The 18604-nt window shown below is 39.3% G+C and overlaps 1 protein-coding gene across 1 annotated transcript; it reads left to right on the forward strand.

Annotated features, from left to right (window-relative positions):
* The first annotated feature begins 6939 nt into the window (after positions 1 to 6939).
* LOC144016309 (F-actin-capping protein subunit alpha-2-like) lies at positions 6940 to 17713 on the forward strand. Its single transcript, XM_077517247.1, has 10 exons — positions 6940 to 7095; positions 11783 to 11846; positions 12515 to 12566; positions 13927 to 13990; positions 15228 to 15434; positions 16023 to 16102; positions 16190 to 16268; positions 16341 to 16412; positions 16502 to 16564; positions 16792 to 17713. The coding sequence occupies exons 1-10, from the start codon at positions 7012 to 7014 to the stop codon at positions 16933 to 16935; spliced, it is 909 nt and encodes a 302-aa protein (XP_077373373.1). The 5' UTR covers positions 6940 to 7011; the 3' UTR covers positions 16936 to 17713.
* The last annotated feature ends 891 nt before the right edge of the window (positions 17714 to 18604 follow it).

An 18604-nucleotide genomic window follows, 5' to 3' on the forward strand; every position in this document is an offset into this window, starting at 1 on the left:
TACATGTAGAAATGACAACTTGTAGTCAAAGAAGTCTGCTGTGCAGTCACGTGATTTTTGCACCATTTTACCATACAGGTACATTTTTATTTATTTATTTTTTTTTACGTACACTTTTTTTTCTTTTTTTTTTCTTTTTTTTACAGGTACAAATCACGACTTTTACAGATACAAATTTATACTTTTTTTTTTTTACACAGGTACAATTTTTTTTTTTTTTTTATGAGTTACTTTTGCACCATATTTACTAGGGGTGTGAATTGCCTAGTACCTGACGATTCGATTCGTATCACGATTCACAGGTCACGATTCGATTCAATACCGATTAATCCCGATACGAATTTATAAGTCGATTGTTGCGATTTTTTTTCATTCAAATTTAGAAAATACTAATCAGTAAGCTTGTAGAGTGTAAGATTTATATGAAAATGTATTATTTATTTATCTGAAATTTCAGTCTTATAGAGGTTGTAATCTGTTTCATGTTTGAACAGCATTAAAATAAAATATTAAGGCTTAATGTTCCGTTCATATAACATTCTTCCATGCTCAAGGTGTGAATCCTAAAAAAAAAATCGATTCTGCCCTTATTGAATCGATTCGAGAATCGCGCGATGTAGTATCGCGATATATCGCCGAATCGATTTTTTTTAACACCCCTAATATTTACCTACATAGAATTACGCTTGGCCTACAAGGTCGAAACTCGAACTCAATTCAGACGTAACTACGACATTACAAAATTAAATGTTAACATCTAATATTTACCAAAAGATACGGTTTGATACTCTATGATACCATAAAATAGTTACATTATAAGATACAGTTGGATATACAGTAATATGGCATAATAAGATATAGTAGTATGGTATGATATGGGTGGATATGGTTGTGGTACGATACTGTACAAAAAGACACAGTTTGATGGTGCGTATCAATTTCCCAAAACCTTTTGTTTCCTGGCCAGAGATTGGATGTTTCCAACTTTTCATGTTCATGGAATGCAGCATGAGATACTGGACTGGCTGATTAAGTCGACCGTATACAAGCTTTCCTAAGCCAATGGAAACCTGTGGAGCAAAGCACACTTGCTGGACTTGATGAGCAATGAATAAATCAATTAGGATACAGTTTCACGCACACATGCACACACGTCGACACGCCGCGTTTGTGTGTTATCATCAGATACAGCCACCAAAAGAATGTCAAGTAACATTCTGACCTACTGAGTCAACGTGCACCCATTTAAAGCTGTTAATGGGCTTTGGCATGAGAGAACGCAGGGAGGCGGATGGCACCGGGTGGTAACACACACGCGCGCACGCACGCACAAAAACACCTATGCTGACACACCGCCCCCTGTTGGCACGCGGTGCAAGTGCAGGGTATCACATTGTGCATTGTCTTACCGTGTCATATATTGTACTGCACTGTACCATACTAGGAACTATTGTATCTTATGTTATCATACCATACCGTTTTTTAATCACATCACATCATATTCAACCTGAGGTTTGGTTTTGAGTTGTTTTGGTGCCATTTGAGCAGCTCCTCTCATGAGGTCAGCTCACATTCCTCAAGTGGGCCCGTCTGATTTTCCACACCTGAATCACTCCACCATCACTCATCCGAAAGTGTAAAACGGACAGGGAGTGTGGGCACACGCAGCCAGGAATTCCGCGGGAGTGCAGTCAGACTCGGACCCCTGATGAGAGCTCATATCTTCTCACAACTTCTCATATCCACTCATGACTTCTCATATCTTGTCAAAAGTGAGACGCACAGAAAGACACAGTGAAGCTGGACCTACTATTGAATTATTATTTGTGTCATATCTTCGTAAACCACTAGTTCATTTTATCATATGATTTTTTTGTATGGCATCATGCAGTACTGCTACTCCACTTTATCTTATACAATAATACCATATTAAGTTTTATCACATCAAGTAATTTTCCATAAGCTATAAAGCGTTATAACAAGTTAATTTGTATGTTTTTGGGAATGCAAATGTTGCTTAAAAAAAAAAAGTATTAAAAACGAGTCATTTACGACGTTAACAATCGTTAGCATCTTATGCTAGCGGACCCTGAAGTTTGCTAACTCCACTGATTATGTTAGCATACTTTTATTTGTTATGTTATCTATTCTAATTCAGAATGTATGTTTTGTGTAATATATGTTCTTAATAACGTAAAAATGCACTTCATGGTGTGAAAATGTGTACTTTATTTCTGTACATTTTGGGACAGGTGTATGCTAATGTAGCTAGAAAGCATTGTTAGGCAGACATTTTCAACACCGTGTTAATGTACTGTATTTGTGTTTGTTTATTTCAGTTTTGCAAAAAGGGAGAAGGAAAAAAAAGATAATTTTTTCACCATGTCATCTTGTGTTATACAGAACGGTTTGTAAAATGCTATTTTTTAAAAACGTGAAACACATTTTCAGCTCCTCCAAACATCAGAGTAAGAACCCAATTGATTTTTCAGGGAGATGCTGGAAGTCGCTGGCGGACAAAGGTTGTATCGGGTTTTTGCCTTTTGTCTGCACTTTATTATCTGAGTTTCCTGACCGCTAATGAGCGATCCTGACGAGGTCTGCAGCGCTTTTTCCGTCTGCTTGCTTCTTGGAAAACTGACTAACGCCAAGAAGATGGTGAGCTCAGTAGAAATAAAAGACACCATCTTGCTTATGCATCAATCTGTCACATTGGAGCTTCTTACTCACCTTTTAATAAGCTTACTTTCTGTTAGTGTAGTAGTCTCAACACTATCAGGTGTGTCTCCGCCTTTTTTTTTTTTTTTATCTGCTCGCAAGTGCTGCCAAGGACATTCTGGGAGACCCAAAAAAAAAAAAGTTACACTGTAGTCTTTCAACCTCACACTTCATTCTGCTGTGTCTTTGATATTACTTCGAGGTGATGATTGTCCAGGCGGGAATAGTGACATGACTCAGCAGAGGCTGACGCTGAGTCACAGTGGTCCCCTTTCACAAGTCCTCAATGCTGCTTTGAGTCCCTTGGCCGCAATCCGCGGGATATTTTCAAGTTTGAGGCCGCTAGAACACCTCCTCCGGCTTGCTGCGTCATTTCAAATCCCCCAGCTCGGTTGCCAGGCAACCCGAGTGGCATCTGGAGGTGCCCCCTAGCGAGGCACCGACTCCACCCAACTGCCCCACAACTAGTCATAACATACAATAAGATGTAACGTGACGCTATGTGATACAATAACATGCAACACTATACTATACTATGCTATGCTATGTGATACAAAACAACACCACACAATATTCATGAAAGCTAAGAAAAAAAAAGCCAAAATTGAAAAATGAAAAAAAATGTTCTCCATTCAAATAAAAACAAAAATGCCTTTTAAAAAATGAAGAAAACTACATGTTACGTTGCCATAGCAATGGCATAGCCTATCGTTGAGTATTGTAGTGTACCGTAATATTGAGTAGACATTTGTATGGATACATAATACAACTATACGATGGTTCCTTGAGATGCGAGTCACCCTACTTGTGCATTTCCTAAGATACGTAATTCAAGCCGAAATTTGTTTTAACTTGCGAGCGCTAAAAAAAAAGACACGAGCACTTTATGGTTGCAGTGAACTCAATTCAACTGACTTCACAATGAGCAGCAATTTGGCAAATATTAAATAAGTTATCCAAAAGAAGCGTCAAACTGTATAATGCCGCTCCCAGTTGAAGTTTATGAACAAAAATAATTAGAATGCTGTGTATTAAAACATAACTTAACCTGTGCAAAGTCTGATTAGCTTAATGCTAACAAGCGATGCAAAATGCCATTGACATGCTAACGGTGTGTATCAATCGTCGCAAATTTAGAATTGATAGATATTCAAACACAAATTGTCACAGATAATAAAAAGATAATATAACAATAACATACATATTATTTATCCTCTCCAGAAATAGAATGTTACAGCATCTTACTGAGTCACTTATAGTTGTAGCAGCAGCAGAAGAAGTCTATACTTTGTATGTGCCTGCAACTCCGCATGACTATCTATATTCAGTATTATAGTGCCGCTTGGTGGCCAAGCTGGGCACACCGAAAGGAATACTAACGTCATATTTCGTGGTATCATATAGCAAAGTGTCATAGTGCGGTATCATGTTGTAAATATCGTATCGTGTTATTTGCTAATTGTGAGATTAAAGATTACACATGGAGCTTGTCGAGTGTTGTTGAACAGTGGTTGACTGTCATAATAAATTTAAACTAGGCTAAGGTATTTAGGCGTAATAGTGATCAAGTGGCCAAAAAACAAAAAACAAAAACATTTCAAAGCAGAGAAAAATGTCTTAAGGAATACAGGTGACAATACATCTTCATGACTTATGACTAACTTCTTTGAACTCCCTGCTGAGATGACATTTGACCAATCACAGCTCATTTTTCTTCTGGGTGACTGTGCTGTTGTATTAAATTACAATTTTGTCATGTTTGTCTGGCGAAAACGAGCGCCTCCAAAAATCCTTTCGTATACCCCCATCTAGTGGACAATCACGGCACTACTGAAGACTCTGACAGGGTAGAAACTTCAATTGATTTTTATTTAATTCATCATACAACATTATTTTAAATGTATTATGTTTATTGGATATGCTCATATTAAAATAATTATACAAATCTAATTTAAATAATACACGATTTGAAGTGAAGTGAATTAGTTGAAGTTAGTCTGCGTTCGCACTCTAACTTGATAGATAGATAGATAGATAGATAGATAGATAGATAGATAGATAGATAGATAGATAGATAGATAGATAGATAGATAGACAGACAGACAGACAGACAGACAGACAGAAAGACGCTCATTTCTTAACTGGACGTAAGGAAGCACGTAACCTACAAGGTGATTGGAAAAGGAATTTTTAAAATACTTACAATTTATTAATATATTTTTCGCCATTTTATTCGTGTATGTTCTTGTTTTCTTTTCAGGTCGATTATTTATTCATATATTCTGGCTTTCATCCAGTGACTGCCTTGTTTAGACTTCCTTTGAAGATTCGTGTGTTTGTTTTTAAATCTCGAAATAGTCTCACCAAAAAACACTGCAATTCTTGTACATTTTTTTTTTTTTTTTTTTTTTTTTTTTTTTTTTTTTTTTTTTGAAGAGCTCAGAATTGTTCATTCGGTAGTCTTACCGATTCAACGTCTTGTCATCATTGCTCTTTTCCTTTTTTTTTTTTTTTTTTTTTTTTTTTTTTTTTTTTTTGTGTGTGTGTATGTGTGCGTGCGTTTGCGTGCGTGCGTTTGCGTGCGTGCGTGCGTTTGCGTGTGTGCGTTTGCGTGCGTTTGCGTGCGTGCGTGCAAATACGTATAAATTTATACTCATTCATTCACCTAAAACCTTATAAATATCCCATTACCCTTCGCCTTAACCAGGTACTTCAGAATCTTGCCAGAGTCGTGAGATTTAAATGGTCAGGAGACCAGAGAAAAGGTCAGAAAAAAAAGAAATAAAGAGAAAAGAAAGGTAAATCAAAGTGACATCCAGCACCGACCAAACACTTCCTGCCTTCCCCATGATTACAAAATCAAAGTCTTACGCCAACCCCGGAAGCCTCTAAATTCCAGCAAATTTAGCGAGATCTCAAGAGCCCAGAGGAAAAACTAAAGAGAGGAAGGAGGGAAGGATCGATAAGGCAGAGTGAGATCAATAGAAGCCAGTACATCCAATCCATCAAAGTGAAGTCCAGCACCAACAAGACCCCTCCTGCGTGGTTACAAAACCGGAGTCTTATGCCAACCCCAGAAACCTCATACTTCTAATAAATTAAGATCTCAAGTGACCAGAGGAAAAACTAAAGAGAGGAAGGAGGGAAGGATAGATAAAGAAAAGTGAGAACCACAGACACCAGCACCAACTGATTCAAGGGGCTGTGGGAGGGAGAGGGTACTTCTGTTGAGTTTCAGTAGATGCTGGTGCGACGGATCTGGCATGCATAAGGACCACCACCAAAGAGAGAAGCCGTCAACCGCGGTCCAGCAAAGCGAGCACCCCCCCCCCCCCCCACCCCCCCCGGAATCCCCAGGCCGCGGCAGCACCAAGGCCACCCCCAAGCCACCCGAGCGGACACCGGTCAGCGAGCCGACCCAAATACCCGGAACACCCCCGCCCCAGCCCCGGCCCACACCCCCGAGCCCAAGGCCGCAGAACGAGGCCCAGCGGGCCCCCACAGCGCCCCACCGGTCCCCAGCCCCCATCCCCCCACGACCCCCCCGCACCCCACCCAAACCCGCCATCCACCACGACCCAGGCCCCACCACCCCCGACCCCCAAACCCCCGAACACACCCCGACCCCCAGCACCCAACCCCCCACCCACCCATACCTCCACCCCCCCCCCAAACAAGCCGCCCCCCCCCGACGGCCGCCACCCCCCCCCCGCGAACCCGGCCCCCCGCGAGAACCCCCCACCCCCCCCCGGAAACCGGCACCGGGCAGCAGCGCAGAGAGGGAAGATGTGCCCACCCCACCTCCAGCCGCGCGAGATTTGCACCGGCAATTCTTGTACATTTCTATGAATATGTATAAGTGCACTCCATCCATCCATCCATTTTCTTGACCGCTTATTCCTCACAAGGGTCACGGGGGCTGCTGGCGCCTATCTCAGCTGGCTCTGGGCAGTAGGCAGGGGACACCCTGGACTGGTTGCCAACCAATCGCAGGGCATATAAGTGCACTCAATGTATTATTATTATTATTATTATTATTTAGTTTAGTTTAGTTTAGTTTATTCATTTTTTCCTTTCGGACACATTACAGTTTACATCAATCACATCACATCATTTGCAACAACATTGACGTCCGAAAGAAGAATTATAGACACATAGAAGAATTATTATTATTATTATTATTATTATTATTATTATTATTATTATTATTATTATTATTATTATTATAAGTACGGTAGCGGTGCGCGCGCAACTCTGAGCTGATACACGAAACTGAGGGGAACCACCCATGGGATGACGTCACGGCGCTCTGACAAGCTGGTGGTGCCGGAAGAAAAGATGGCGGATCAAGACGAGCCGTTAAGCAACGACGAAAAGGTACTAAGACTTCTTTAATGAGCCAAACAAAGCACACGTAGGATTAGACGAGTGACGACTTTCCCAGGTGGCACTTGACCATGTTTTGGGCGTGCTTCGAATGACGACCGTGTTTATTAGACGACTGGAATTCGCGGGCCTGACGCCGCCGCTCTTCTTATTTTTAGCTCAACTTCCGCTCATTTTAGCGAAGCTCCAAACGGAGACTCCTTGTACGGTGCTGGCTGAAAATAGGAGCTAGTGTTGGCGTTATAAAGTCTGTGGAGATAACATATCGCGCATTATTTCGCTGAACGGAACGCGTCACTCGTTGGTTGTTGTCTGTCTTGGCAAAGTTTTTTTGCATGCCAAAATTCCGTGAGCTCGCTTAGTTTAGCATTTAGCTGCTCGGTGGCTATCAGTTAGCTGCACTTACTAACACGCCCTTTTGATGTTGATGCCGCTTTTCTGCTTTATACGCTTTCGACAGTATTTGTGACACAAATCAACATATTAAGTAACATTCGTGTCAAAACAAGTTGATTATATGTGTAGCGAACAAGTCACGACGTTATAATGAAGTTTGAAAGAGGTGCCGTGCTTAAATATTCAGTTAAACATCGAAGCATATTATTGCGTGTTTTGGTGGTCGCATTTGCAAACCACCGGCTTTAATAAACAGAGTGGCTGAGTAACCAAAAAAACAAACAAACAGAAACTGTCATCTACCTCCACGAACTCCTGCGTACTGTAGTATTTGTGTGTTGGATGTGTGTCCTTTAAGAGGCGTGGCCTAGTGAGTGATCTCCTGAGCTGTAACCAGATTTGTGTGTGAGCTGTGGCTTACAGCAGCTCATTGACTGTCCAGTTAAATAAATGGCTAAAAAGTGCATTGCACCTGCGGCTCTCCTTGTCCACATGCATGGACATCACAGTAACTGAATTGCAATTGCGTCTCCCCCCCCCCCCCCCCCCACTTCACTCAAATAGCAGCTAAGCTTATCTGACACTCAAAGTACAATCCAATCACCCACATTTTTTTGTAAAACATAGCTAAAAGTATTTGCTGGAAAATGCTCCTTTGTATGCTTGTTTTTTGTTTTTTTTAAATACCTGAAATGGTGCCCAAATGTGGTTAGCAGAAGAATAGATAGCCTAGTGATAGTCCCTGGCTGATTGGTGTTGGGCAAACAGCAGCGTTACAAGATTCTGTTAAAGTAGGATGGTAAACTTGCCAAGATGATGCAGAGAAAGGTGTTGCACATTATTGGCGGGGGTGGATGTTTCCTGGTGGCAAGTAGAAGCTAAAACACACACACATACGCACAGTGTACAACAGGAAGCTGGTGAGCCAATCTGTTTGCGCTGTAACATTACTGCATCACAAAAGGACTTCTCGTCTACCTGTTATAAAGAAACAAAACTTCACCCAAATAACAAGCAGTATCTTAGTGTAATGAAGGATATCATAAAGTCCTATAATATCCTGTGGTATTGTATTGTATCCTACAGTATTTCACCTAACAGTACTGCGCATTGTCGAATAGTATTTCCGGTTAGCATCGTATTGGCTTACGTCACAAGTCGGTGAAATGACCCTCTCCGTCCATCGAAAAGCATTGGACTTTGGATTGTTGTAATTTGATATGTGGGGATTATTTTGATTTCAAAACTACTATAACTGAATAGAATACTATAACAATCTGCCTGATTTGTATGCTAGTCACAGGCAAAGGCAATTGACAATTCCGAAATTACGTGTCAAGTCAAAATAGCGGGTCTTACGCTGCATTCGAGGAGGGTTTGAAGTCTGATTTATCCCACTTGGAGTGTCCAAGTTCCGCCCTCAAAGCGTTTTGAGGCAAATGTAAACAACAAAGATGCCTGATTCCGATGCATTCTTTGTTCTGTTTAAAGCAGTCATTGTAAATGACATTGTGCATTTGAAATCTAATACTTTTGAGGTCGGTCAGAACTGACACAATCTGCGTGGGATCGCTCAGATTTCCTACTTTCCTCGAATGCAGTGTTTTTCCTCGGTGAAATGACGCTCTCCGCTCATTGAAAAACATTAGACTTTGGATCATTGTAATTTTATTTGTGAGAATTATATTTGGATTTGAAAATGTGATGAAATGAGTTTGACTCTTATAACAATAGGCGTTGTTTGTTTATATGCTAGACACAGGCAAAAGCAATACAATATATTGTGGAAATGAAGCGGAAATATCAGAAATGTCTGGATGTTCGGAACTGTCAATACCGGTCCGATATTATTGTGTTGTCATATCAAATTGTAGCCTAGCCATGTTGTTTGTACCAGAAAATTGAACGGAACAAGTCAGGTTAGTTCACGTGTCTCGTCAGAACGTTTTGGCAGGTTTGATGTGGGAATGTTGTCAAAAAGTTTTCCATCAGTGCTATTGCATCCGTAGCAACGCTTTCTACAATGTTACTTTTGTTATGAACCACCCTTCATTGTGTTGCTCTTCAGAATTGTCTTGAAATTCCCTTCTTTTTTTTTCCCTACCTTTGGGAGTTAAGATCTGCCTGTGGAAGAGCCAGACAAACCCACAGTCTGGGTTTCACTTAAGAATTCCCCTTTGATGTTATTTATATCAGAGCAGCATGAAAAAACGCAGATGAAATGAAATCATTTCATCTGTCGTCATTTAAAAAAAAAAAAAAAGTCCTTAATTTCTCCTTTCGATTCAGACAAGCTGTTCAAGATAATGTTAGCCTGCAGCTGGTTTTTAGCCCCCTCATATCTGTCTCTACATGCACACTGCCGATTTAATATTCATAAATAACTATAAACCACCTCTCTTACTCGCGCCCATTTTAAAGGCTGTCTGCGTAGCCAACCTCTCAAATCTGCTTAAATAATTTGGCTTCAAATGAACGCAGGAAGAGATCAAGCTACTAAAAAAGTGGCAAGTTCTCCCCTCAGTTTGATGTTTTTATATATTAGTGTCATGCATATTAATTTGGGGAAAGGTCTGATAAGATGTTTTTTGATTGGATTGTACCAAGGTATAAGTGCTTAGCTTGATTTCTGGGTGTTATTAACATTAATATTTTGACTATAAGATTATATTTTTTTTCAGTGCAGATGTAGTTGTGAGAAGTCTATGATCAATTGTGACTGCTTACCATCGTTTCCGTCAAGATCAATATCTACCAAATCCGTCCTGTCTTGGCCTTGTCTGGCCGAACTTACTCTGGTCTGACTTGTCAGACAGCAAAAGACTCATTTGGTCCCAACACTGGTACTGCTGTTGCCTCATTACAGCTGTATTCCCAATGGATGTGTTTGCAGTGTCAAAATTGGATACAACTTGGTAGGATTTGTCGTACTGTACAGTAAAGCCCAGCCCCCTTGGATAGAAACTGAGGCCTGCCCTATAGAATAGCAAAATCCTTAAGTAAATGACATCACAGCTCCCCAAAAAAAGTTTACATTTGCCTGTATCATTAAGTACTATAATGATATTCAAAGCACTAGTGTAAACCAACCCAAGCCTGATTTAATACCTACCACAAAGCATCTCTCTACACAAGAATGTTCTAGGAATTACTGTCGAGTGTCGACTATGGCTTTCAAGCGTTGAGTTTTCATGTTGGCGCTTGTGCGTTTTCTTCCTTTGCAGCTCTTGACCACGGTCCCGGCTCGAGTTAAGGATGTGGTTCAAAAGCAAATAGGGTTCTAACTTCTTGGTCTGCTGAGCTTCATTTGGTTGAGCGGTCTGTGGTTCAATTCTAGGCTCCAGCTGTCTACGGTCAAAGTGTCCTATGGCAAGACACTAAGCCCTAAATTTTATTCCGATTGGCATTGTTAATGACATACTGCTGTCCAGAATCCTACCTGGTTAAACGAATGGAATTACTTATTAATATGATAGTAGTCTGTTCTAAACCGTACAGATCTGGCTGTAGCGCCCAACCAGGTTAAACTGAAACCCTCCGATCTCCGGTTCTTAGATGAACTCGAGACTTTTTTCCAAACCAAAATCCTAAATGTCTTTTAATTGATTTGTGTCCCAAAAACAGTTCTGGTGAGCAACCCGACTTAAAATCAAAATGTCCGACTTCTGGTTCGTTTTATATAAATTCCCCGGCTTTCACTTCAAATCAAAATGTCCATCTTAGTGGTTTGTTTGGTGTGAATCCACAACTTTTTCATCAAATTGCCACTTCAGACCAAAAATATCAAACACTTTGATTTCCAACTAATGAACCCAAACAACAAAAAGCTGTGCAACACACAGACACACAGCGAAAAAGTGCCTGCGAGACACACACACTGACACCCACACCTTCCTTCCTCCGTTCACCGACATGCAAGAACCTGGCCAAGCCGTCCGCCGCCACCTTCGTCAGCACATTTTCATGCCCTTTTATGGTTGAGGGCCATGTGAGGGAGGGAGGGGCTATTGTCTTTTTGTCATGTGACCTAGAAACAGGAAGTGTCGTGCAAAAGCAGCATGAGAGAAATGTAGAAGGCGAGATTATGCATGTAGAGACATGCCTTGTCTAACACCATGAATTGAGTTCTTCTTTCATTCAGTTCCTCATTCATTCATTCACTTCACAACAACAACAACAAAAAAGATATTTTACATCATGCATGCAGTGTAAGAGTTTGAGTAAATAATATTGAGCTGAGAGCCATTTGTGTCTGAACCTCCATTTTGTGTCTTGCCTGCAGGTGCGCATAGCGGCTAATTTCATCATTCACGCCCCACCAGGAGAGTTTAACGAAGTTTTCAATGGTGAGTTTATGCTTTGTTTATGATTATTGTTAGTTGCACCTATTGTATATAGTTTGGATAGCACGATTGTCGAGTGAGTCGTTTGCATCGCGTGTGTGTGTTACATTTCTAAGCAGGTGTCCGCTGTATAGGTGTTTTACATTGACTTTTCATCAAATTACAACTTTTATTTTCAAATAGAAATCTATTTTTGTAAAATTCCAATTACTGTGAGTGTTGTAATAAAGTTAGGACCTTTTTTATTGCCACGTTAAAACTCTATTACAGTAGTAAGATGCGTTCCGGCTCGTATTATGATTTATGGCCCAGATACATGTTGGTTGCGAAAAGCGGCGATTAATGTATTGTTGTTTGGGATAAATTGTAAGCTTAGCCTGCAGGGAGAGCTAGAAGTGTCATTAAAGCTTCATCCCACCATGATAAGCGCCCGGAGGGGCCCGTTGATCGGTAGTGGGCTATATGGGTGCGTGTGAATGTCTCTTATCTCTCCTTAACAGACACTCGCAACCACGCGCACTCTTCAACACAATCAATCCCCTGTCGTTACTTTGTCCACAGGGATCTTTATGGGATTTTACACCCTGTTCCACTCTGTTCATTTGCTATGAATGACTCTCACTCTCTCCTTGCCCTAATCCCCCCCCCCCCCTCCTTTGCTGTGTTTGTAGATGTGCGAATTCTGATCGACAATGACAATCTCCTTAGGGAAGGCGCAGCGCAGTAAGTGGTCCCCCCCGTTTGCTATAATGCTGCATCTCAATACATTTCAATATGGAAGAAAAGTTTGTTTATTTCTATAGCTGAATTGAAAACGTGAATCTCCTTGTTACTCCGTACGGACTTTCTCTGCCCATGAGACAATCCGAACATCTGGCTGAATATCCATAGACACTTTAAAGTGAACTTTGAAAGCCAAAATAGAAGCAGAGCTGCATTGAGTATTTGTTGGCTGCACAGAGTTGCATTAGGTTCTGATAAGCCAAACTCACTTGATGGCTCGTTCAAGTTTGTGTTGGTAATGCTTCCAGGTGCAACATATATACGGCCCAATGTATAAAAGTATCCCCAATAAGTAAAAATGAATAATTTTTTTTCTTTATGGGTGCTCACTTTATTCCCAGTTTGGGCTTTACTCTCGCACGTTTTGTCATGGTGACGAAACCCAAACTTGCCATTCCCCCAGCAGTATATGGGGCGGTATATGCCATTCCCCCAGCAGTATATAGGGCGGGGTATGCCGTTATTGCAAGTACGTCGTATATTTTTATTACATTTTGAAAAAGCAGTGTTTTATATATATAAGAAAAAAAAGCAGTTCCTTTTACATTGTGTTTTATTAAGTTATGTTATGTTCTTATTCAGTACAGTACTATTGCTGCATTTGAGGATGATCGGAAGTTTCCGAGTTCAAACCAGGAAGTGTGTACGGGAACGCCCCCTTGAACTCGGAAATTCCACTTGTGAAGTCGGGGGGGGAAAAAGGACTACAATGTGACGTCATTCTGAATGGCAAAACACAATTTACTTGAGTATAAAACTAGATAGCTCTCTTCATTCATAAATATTCAACATAACTCCGCGTAACGCAACGCACGTGACAGTATTGCCACTATCGCCCTGCATGAAATTATAAGGTCAACTACTGAACTGTATGAAATGCTTATGAAATAAGATAAAAACAATAAATGAAGCAAAATTGTGAGCAGGTAAGTTTGCTGGAGGTCGAAATGAGTTTTGAGGACCAAAATAAAAAACGGTTTACCGCTATCTGCCATTTTGGTTGTTTACTTTTGCCTTGAACGCTTTCAGGTCGGAACTGGGAAAACACAACTGTGATATATCCGACTTCCGACCATCCTCGAATGCAGCGTATGTTTCGGTTTGCTAACCTGACTTTTGTACAAATGATGACAGTGTCAGCGTCCATTGGGCATCCAAATCGAGAAGAAAAAAAAATATGCCATTTGGACTGCAAATATGCCATCGTTAATTATTCTGTATCAAACATAAAATGACATTTGCAAAATGTATGCATTTATTCATCATTTGTATTCGGTTCTTTCCTCTCCTCCCTTTCCAGTGCATTTGCACAGTACAACTTGGACCAGTTTACCCCCGCAAAAATTGAGGGCTACGATGACCAGGTGAATGTTTGAAAATCTTTTTTTACTCCCAAAGGTACTCTTAGAAAGTTCCAATAGGTGGCGTGATAACACACTCGTGGAGTTAAATGGTTCGCAATGCTGACTTTAGGACGTTATTGCGTTTGATGGTGCTTGTTGATTTGTGGCTGAACAAATGCAGGGCAACACCAGCAATGATTGCAGGGCATTACCTCAATGTGTCATCATGTCTCAGCGTTCCCACGCCACATGTTAATTCCCCCGTCGCCCGCGTTCCCAGCAGCATTGCTCATATGTTGATGTACAGGCAACGTTGTTGCAATGTCTGCCTCACTTTGCTCTCGTTCATGTAATATTTCTTCAGGTACACAATTTAAGAGTAATTTAAATTTTCAAGGAAAATAAATTCCTCCTGGAAAAAGTTTCACAAAAATATGTATTAAAAACTACCTCTAAGATGAAAGTTGTATTAAAAAAAAACAAAAAATCTTGTGGATTTTTTTTTTTAAATAAAGTTGAGCGATAAGGTCAAAAAGTTGAATATTTTCAAGAAAAATCATATAAAAAACTTTTTCTTTTTTTTTTTTTTAGGGCGGGGAATATATATATATATATATATATATATGTATATGTGTGTATATATATATATATATATATATATATATATATATATATATATATATATATATATATGTATATGTGTATATATATATATATATATATATATATATGTATATGTGTGTATATGTGTATGTTATTGACAGGGTACAATTAATACTCAATAGTCCTGAGGGAGAAATATCTCTATAAAAAGGATTAAGTAAAAGTAAGTAAGTAAATTTTTTCCAGAAGAAAAAAAAAATGTTTGTGAGGGAAAAGTAATATTAGTTTTGTTTTGTTTGTTAAGGTTTATAACCTTTCCAGAAAATTATGATGATATTTATTTGTTTATTTATTGGGGGGGGGGGGGGGGGGGTTGCAAGGTAAAACTTTATTTTTTTGTACTTTAGGGGGAAAAAAATGTCAAGAATAAATTATTTTTTTTAATGTTTTGAGGGCTTATGTTTTTATTCTGGTGTACTTTACAAAAAATATTAGAACAAATATTTCAAGGAACAAAATTGTATGATTTTCAAGACTAAATCTTGTTCTTTAAAAAAAAAAAAAAAAAAAAAGTCAATATTTTCAAGAATAAATGGTTCGTTTAAGACAAAAAGTTTTTCCTTTTTTAGTCATGTTGTGCGGTCCTCGCCGGCAGGTCTTAATCACAGAGCACGGTGATCTGGGAAACGGTCGCGTCCTGGACCCCAAGAACAAGACCTCCTTCTCCTTCGACCACCTGCGGAGGGAGGCCAGCGACCCCCGTCGTCACGATGTGGACGTCTCCATGGAGGAGTGGAGGAGCGCCGTGGACGCGGCTGTCAGGGCTTACGTCAAGGAGCACTACCCCAGCGGAGTCTGCACCGTATGTTCTTTATTTATTTACACTAACGTGCTTAGTCTTTTGCTTTTTGCCCCACAACATGTAGGCTTTATCTCAGGACACTTGATTAGGTACACATGCATGCGCCTTACCTCACTATTCATTTGCATCCCTGCCATATCGCAGATTTCTATTAACAATTTTTTTTTTTTAACATGCTCTCTGAATCTATTGCGTTAATGATCAGGATCAAATCATATTTTTTGATTTTCGTTTTTTGTATTATTGACTATTTTCAACAAATAAATGTCTTAGGATTAAATGTATACTCTTTTTTTTTTTTCTTTTTTTTTTTTTTCCTGTCAAAATATAAAGGTTTATTTCTCAGAAAATTGACACTTTCTCATAGTTTTGAGTTTTTAATCATAAAGTAACAAGATATTCGTGGGAGGTATGTGCTCTGAATTGTGGTGACTAGCCAAAATTATGAATATCAGATTGTTCATGTAAAATGACCCCCCCCCTCATAAAATTAGACCATTTCTCACGTTGACCATTTTTTTAAAATGAAGTTTTCAGACAGTAGCCATATTGCCAACAAATATGTAATTTTTTTTTCCCCCCCCTCAGATTTACGGCAAAACCATCGATGGGCATCAGACCATCATCGTATGCATCGAGTGCCATCAGTTTCAGGCCAAAAACTTCTGGTACCTTATATTCACTCAACTGCAGATGGGGCCGGTTGTCTGTCAGGAACCCATGTGTCATTCTTCCCCCCCCCCCTTTGTGCTTAGGAATGGACGCTGGAGGTCAGAATGGAAATTCACCATCTCTCCATCCTCCACCCAAGTGGCAGGAATCATGAAGATCCAGGTAACTGTGGAAGTCAACTAACGTCATTGGCACTCTGGCGCCCCCTAACGCCATCCGTGTCCGTCCGTGCAGGTTCATTACTACGAGGACGGCAACGTTCAGCTGGTGAGCCACAAGGAGGTGAAAGAGTCCATGGCCATTTCTGTGAGTGGCACCGTCTCATTCCCCACTTCTGACACCAAAACAGTCCACTCTGACTAAATAATATTCTATTTCCAATTATCTCCTTCCAGAATGAGGTCACAACTGCAGAAAGGTTTGTCAAGATCATGGCGGCCGCAGAGAGTGAATATCAGGTACGCGGTCATGCTTGGCATTTTATTTTGCCTTTGTACTTTGTGTTCACATATCTGTTGCTTAAAGCTGTTTTTCATTGTGTTAGCATTAAGCAAGCTTATGTGATTGATTTAAATACACACATTTAAATACACACATTTTCTTAAGTCAAGGCAAAAAAAAAAAAACAGCCACAGCTCGGAAAAACTCTCAAGTCGTCGCTCATATCTCTTGTCATCCCGCACAGACGGCCATCAATGAGAACTATCAGACCATGTCGGACACTACCTTCAAAGCCTTACGCCGCCAGCTTCCTGTGACGCGCACCAAGATCGACTGGAACAAGATTTTGAGCTACAAGCTCGGCAAGGAGATGCAGCAGAATGCTTAAATGGGAAAAAAAAACTAACACCCCCCTTTTTCCCCTTTGTCTCTAACACACATACACACAGACATACACACAAAACCAATGTTGCATGACTGGATAGCTGTATTTGTCTTTGTACAAAAGAATTAGAGAAGACAAAGAATATGCAAGATGTCAAATTAACTCATTGGATGTCTTCTTTTATTGATGTTCCTTTCTTTTATACACATACACACACACACACATGCGCCTCCCTGCTATATCAGACATTATATTATTGGAAAGATATATACTTGACATAGGAAATAAAGTTAAGAAGACAGCAGGCAAAAATGTATGCAAAAATACAATTATTTCTAGTTAATTTTCACAAAATAATTATTGTTCTTATTGGCAAAAAAAGATTAACCAACCCCCCCCCAAAAAATTTTTTTTTCGTCTTCTTCAACTGCTTGTCCCGTTTTTCTCTCATGACCGACTGAACGGCCTCCATCCGTCTACAAACGCCCGACAAGCTTCACTAACCGGTTGCCCGCTGCATCTAATATCAAAAGTTACAATAAAAAGTAAAAACAAACAAAGTATCAATTTTCTCCTCCTGTGCTTATTTTTACTTGACAGAACCTGACCAACTGTATTATATGACAATTTAAAAAAAAAAAAAAAAAGAGAGAGACAGAGACACTGTACTATAAATATATACCTGTATGAAACATCCTGTCAGTTTGGTGGTTATTTCCATGACATCCATTGTAACTCAGTCACATTTATGTTGCATTAAATAACAAATTTTCTATCCAAAGAGTCTCGGAATTTCTGGTGTGCTCTATAAGTGTCCGTGACTATTGTTTATTTTAATGGGAAAATATGGAATATAATTTGGAATCGAGGTACTTGAAATACTAATTAAAATCCCCTATTGTACCTTTTAAACAATGGTTTAAAATATATATATATATATATATATATATATACATATACATCAACTTGGTAATAAGCAGTGTTTGAGATTGAATTAAAACCAAAAAGATGCTGATGACATGCACCGTTTGTCATTTTACATGCCTGTGCACAAATTTAACAGTCAAATGAAAAAGGTTAAACACAATGCAGAGTTTACTTACCACTTCATATTTGTCATTTGAAATCCATTGTGTACTTTAAATAAATTGTTTGAAGCAGAAAATGTACACATTGGGCTTTTATGAAATGTTGACATTGCTGTGAAAAATCAAAAAGTATGCAAGTGATAAAAGTGAAAATAAAGAAAATTGAGTTCTTCATCTGTAATTTTACATGTCTGTGAAAAAATAGAAATCAAAATATGTTTTGCTAAATATTATTTAGGATTTAAACGGTTGTGACTTAAAAAAATGGTTATGAGTTAAGAAATGTTCGAGTTTAGCTTTTTTTTTTTTTTATTGAATACAAAAATTGCAAACTACAATCATTGAACAAACAAAAACCAAAACATTGCAGTCAACATTCAAACAAACGTTCAAAAAGCTTAAATCAAATACAACATTGTACACTCAGATTTATCCTTATGAATGGACAGTACCTGAATAAATACATGATTTAAGCTCGATCAAAAAAACAAAAAACAAAACAAGGAGATTGTTCAAGTTTAGTTTCGTCCGTTTTTTTTAAAGGTTTGTTTGTTAGCGCCTTTTTTTCCCCTTTATTGACCAAA

This window comes from Festucalex cinctus, chromosome 3, assembly GCF_051991245.1.
Source record: "Festucalex cinctus isolate MCC-2025b chromosome 3, RoL_Fcin_1.0, whole genome shotgun sequence".
Taxonomy (NCBI): domain Eukaryota; kingdom Metazoa; phylum Chordata; class Actinopteri; order Syngnathiformes; family Syngnathidae; genus Festucalex; species Festucalex cinctus.